Source organism: Triticum dicoccoides, chromosome 3B, assembly GCF_002162155.2.
Source record: "Triticum dicoccoides isolate Atlit2015 ecotype Zavitan chromosome 3B, WEW_v2.0, whole genome shotgun sequence".
NCBI classification, from domain to species: Eukaryota; Viridiplantae; Streptophyta; class Magnoliopsida; order Poales; family Poaceae; genus Triticum; species Triticum dicoccoides.
This window is the reverse complement of record NC_041385.1, coordinates 3,136,154-3,140,859: the sequence shown is the minus strand read 5'-3', so window position 1 is coordinate 3,140,859 and position 4,706 is coordinate 3,136,154. Positions and strand designations below refer to the sequence as shown.

The 4,706-nt window shown below is 54.2% G+C and overlaps 1 protein-coding gene across 1 annotated transcript; it reads left to right on the top strand.

Moving 5' to 3' along the window:
* Positions 1–1,041: 1,041 nt before the first annotated feature.
* On the top strand, positions 1,042–1,503 carry LOC119274164 (zinc finger protein 2-like). The gene has a single exon (XM_037554843.1). It carries the CDS (start codon positions 1,042–1,044, stop codon positions 1,501–1,503), a length of 462 nt encoding a protein of 153 aa, XP_037410740.1.
* The last annotated feature ends 3,203 nt before the right edge of the window (positions 1,504–4,706 follow it).

Sequence of the window (4,706 nt, the reverse complement as noted above, 5' to 3'; positions counted from 1 at the left end):
TATTTGAACGCACTAGGTGTCTTCCTGGAGCACAGTAGATGGGACTATTGAAATGCCATGCACCCATGATGGAGACCTGACAGACACCTGACCTGAGCCAAGAAAGCTTTGCAGATATATCTGTGCCTGAAGTAAGGTGTGTCTTGGCCATGCCACTTTTCACCATGTCACTGTAAGTCGCATGTAAGTCTGGCTGTTTGTTTCTCACATGATGCACCTGGAAGTGTTCCTCCTGCCTCAAAAGAAATGGAAGTTTATTTCTTTTCATCAAAACCTTACACACCACACAGTCACTAGGACAATAAGATAATGATGCATATGGCCGTCGACATGGAGCACTACTGGCCAGAGAACTGTTAAAGATTCCCCGTTCCTTTTCCCTTTGGTGGCTATGATCTTAAGATCCGAAGCCACAATGACGCTAGTAGATCATGTAAGGCCAACCTCCCGGATATAGCAAATGGTAGCCTTCCTTTCATGCCCGTCCATATGGCATCGCCACGTACAGTACTTCATGTCTTGGATTTGATGCTAAGTTTCGTAGTCCCTTGAGAATAAGACATGAGGCTGGGCATATGACACTAGTCTAAGTTACTACCTTCATAGTGCAAAGTAACATAGTAGTTGTGTCATAGATGGCTTCACTTATTAGTTTGTAGACTCATCTTTTCTTGGAAAGCGTCATGTTACAGTAACATATTATGTTACTCTAAACATATATCTCCTCATTAAATATATGCCACATAAGCAAATTTGTCTTGGACTGCGCTATGTTACTAGCTAAGTTACTCCCACTATGACTAGCCTGATGAGAACTCATGGTCGACAAGGATCACTACTACCAAAGCCACTTTACTACTGTGCGCATGCTGCTGATGGACCTCCAAGTCCTTTGTCCTTAGCGTGCTACTGCCCTGCTTGCAATAGATTTGGGAAATGCTAGGCTTCCTTTCATGGCTGCAAACCTCGCCACTCTAAACCATCGTACAACTAGGCTAGGGAATAAGGTGGAGGTGTCCTCCGGCTGGCCGGTCTGCTCGGATGGAAGCTTCTCATGCCGCCGCGGCTGGGGCGGCAGAGGCGGCAGAGGCAGCAGCTGCTGCTTCTCTAGACCTATCTCTAGCACTAGCGCCTGTGCCACCACCACCACCTTGCTCCTTCTCTCGGGCTGTAGCAGATGCTCTTCTTCCTTCTAGGGGTGCCGGTGGCGATAGCCACGGCCAGGGTGGTGGCTCGAGGCTCTTCTCGTGCCTCTTCTGCGAGAAGACCTTCCTCAAGTCGCAGGCGCTGGGGGGCCACCAGAACGCGCACAAAAAGAAGAGGGCCGCCGGCAGCTGGAACGCCCACCTCTATCTCCCCGCGGCGGCGGCGGCCACCCACCACAACCTGCCCGTCACCGCGACGTCCATGCCACCGGTGACCCGGCCGCCCGCGAGTACCCCCACTAGCAGGCTTGACGAGGACCACGAGCAGCAGCAGCTTGACCTTAGCCTCAGGCTCTAGCTAGTTAGCGTTCTCTAGTGTCAAACCATGCACGTCCGTGCTTTTTTCTTGTTATATCAACTAGCTTGAGCGTGCTTTCAAGTATCTGCGGAGGCAACTTCTTTTTATCATTGGTATTAAATTGCGTGCACTACTCAGCATGTTTTCTGTTTGACCTTGCTGAATTTTGCCCGGAGGAGCAGGAGTCAATTCCACTGAAAATTGGAAACCCTTCCCCCTCCCCCCCGCGCCGCCACCCGCGAGGCGGCCGGGGCGGGCGCCTAGATCCCTCCGCCGCCGGTCTCCCCTCCTCCTCCCTCCTCCCTCGCCGCCGCCAGGGGGCGCGGCCGGGCTTAGCCTGACCGGCGCCGGCGGCGGCGGGGCCCTGCTCTTCCTCCTCCGCGCGTTGGGGGCAACGAGGGTCCCTCCTTCGCGGGCGGGCGGGGGGCACCGCGGCGCGCGGCCCTCCGGCGGCGCGTGGTGCGGCGTGGCCGGCTGCGCGGTGGAGCGCGCCTCGCCGCGGCGGCCGATTACGCCCAGCAGGCGGCGAGGGCCGCGGGCGGCGTGGGCGGCGGCTGGGGTCCGGCTTCGGGCTGCTGGCGGCTGCGGTGGTTCCTCTCCGTCGTGGGCGTGCGGCGGTGGTGCGGCTCGGCCGGTGGCGGTCCGGCGACCTGGTGATGGTGGCCGGCGGTGCGCGTGGTGGTGGTGCCTCCACTTGGCGGCTTTCGGTGTGGGAAGGAAGGGGAGCGGCTTGGACAGGGGCGGCGGAGCCGACGATGTGCCGGCTGCAGCGCGAAGGCGGGAACTTTACGGGCCTCAGAGTTCCCGGCCGGGCCTGTGCGGCCACGGGCCTGGTGTGTTCCTGCCATTGCGTCCGGTCAGCTACCGTCTTCGGCGGTGGAGGTGTTGCCCTCCCGCGTGCCGACGGTGCTGCTGCCTTGTCCCGGCTCCTCTTCTTCATCGTGCCGACCATGCTTCACGGTGCCATGGTGAGACAGCGTTGAACGCTTCGTGTCCGGGTTGGCGCAGGGTGAGGGTGTGTTTGGCGGCGAGCTTCGGAGTGCCTGAGTTGGAGGTTGGGATCAGGAGAAATCTCTGTTGGCTTGGCCGACATCGACGCGGTGGCGCTTGTGGGTGCCGCCAGACCTTTCTGGAGGGCGTCGGAGCTACCCTTCCTCTCTCCTCACCGTGTACCGGAGGAAACCCTTGGCAGCAGCGTCGTCTTCGTCGCGTCCCTTCTTGGAGGTGTTGATTGGTACCGGTGCTTCGGAGGCTCGGAGATTGGTGGGAGAATCTCCGGTGGGTGTAGCGGCCACGAGGCTTCTTCGTTTCTTTGTCGATCCGCCGTTGCCGGCGTTTGTTTCTCTTGTATTTTTTCTTTCTTTTCTTTTGAGCGTGACTGTGCTGCTTCGCCCCAGCACCTATCGTTGGATGTTTCGGTTGGTTGCTTTGTATACAAAGCGGGGGAAACTCTTTTTCGTTAATTTTGCCTGGAGTAGCTTTGCAAAAAGGAGTAGCTCAATAACGCATGTTAGTCGACAGGGATATATCACTGCCAAATTTTTACTACGTACTCTCCTCCTCCAGAAATACTTGTCGGAGAAATAGATAGTATTTTCGGACAGAGGGAGTACTACCTTGTAGCCATGATAGATCTGCCTGCGTGGTTGGCTATAGCCGGGGTGAGCCCACCCATATGATCTTTAGCTAGGGCCGCCGCTTGCAGAAGTGCGTGTCCTAGATCTAGCAAGTGTCTGGCTTCCTTTCATGGAGAAGATGGGATCTTTTCCCTGGAGAGGTGTCCAAGATTCTGCTGGTCCAGGAGAAATGGGGTTCAACATAGTAATGATGGCATTTTTCACTCACTACCAAACTAATGCAGCTGTACTTCCACTTCTCTAGCCATGATCGATCGACGCTGGACGCGCCCTGCCGTTCCTCCCTACGTGTTCCTCCGTGGTTCGCCATGGCTCACGGGAGCAGGGCGCCTTGGACGTTCGACGTTAGTGCCACTCGCAATAACTAATGCGGATAGTTCCCAGATTTAGCAAGTGGCATATTTCCTTTCCTACCTTGCTCCTCCCTATAAACCTGCATCATCAGAGCTCAGACTTGAGGTTGTATGTGTAGGCTAGAGGGTGAAATCCATATGTAGGAGAAGCAAAGCTGGCAGGTATGCAAATATCCCCGTGTCGGTATGTCAAGATACCCGCTCATATGGACTCGGTGCGGCAAATCCCATCAGGCGTCGCCTATATGAGTGTCAAAAGAATATCCAAACAAATTGAGTCGTGCTTGCGAGATCGGGACGAGCACCAAATCAATGGTTCATGTGGCGTCGCGCGCTAAAACAAAAATTGAGACCCGCTTGCGAGATCAGGACGAGCATCGAATCAATGGTTCATGTCACGTCACACGCTCAAACAAGAGCGGGCACGCTCGCTCTTCATACTTTCCGTTTTTTGTCTCCATTGATACTTAACCATGCACTGACCCATTGTGTGGGGTTTAGCCCCTCCCAACGCTCCACCTTGTACATGTGCTAAGGCTGCCATGTAGGCAAAAAGTCTGATGTGGCAAGGTAATTAAGAGAAGAGAGATGAGTGTGGTGACCCAGGAAGAAACAATGCCAAGCACGAGAACCTAGGCAAAACACTTAAATTGGAAGGATCCCACCAATCCGTGAAGAACTTTAGTTGCAAAATCATTAAATGAAGGATGCTTAGCACCAACAAGTTAAGCATCGCATTGGGGGCTTTAGTTGCTAAAGTTTTTAATGTGCTTAGCACCTCATGTAAGCACCAATGCATTGGAACTAGTCTTAGACGCCCGGAGTAGTAACCTTTGATCCAGCCTTAAATAATTGGTCTAGTGAGAATATAGTTCAGGTGGCCCGCTGGTTCGCTTTCCCAGAGAAAAAACTTAATGAACTTTTTTTGAGGTACTCAATGACCTGATGCTGATGGCGTGTACATTACATTACATCCTGTAGCCATGATGTAGCCAATGGATGTCCTAGTTGGTATACATGTTCTTTAATTCGGTAGCTGCCCGTAGACCGGAAGGGGCACCCAGATTTAGCAAGTGGTCTGCTTCCTTTCATGGCCACCAGCCCCCTATAAAACTCAGTTGCCACCAGCCGCCAATGAGAGCTCACACCTCGTCTCACCATCTTCTCCGGCAAGTGCATGGAGGCTCAGGTTCCCCCTGAAGCTGCAGGATCT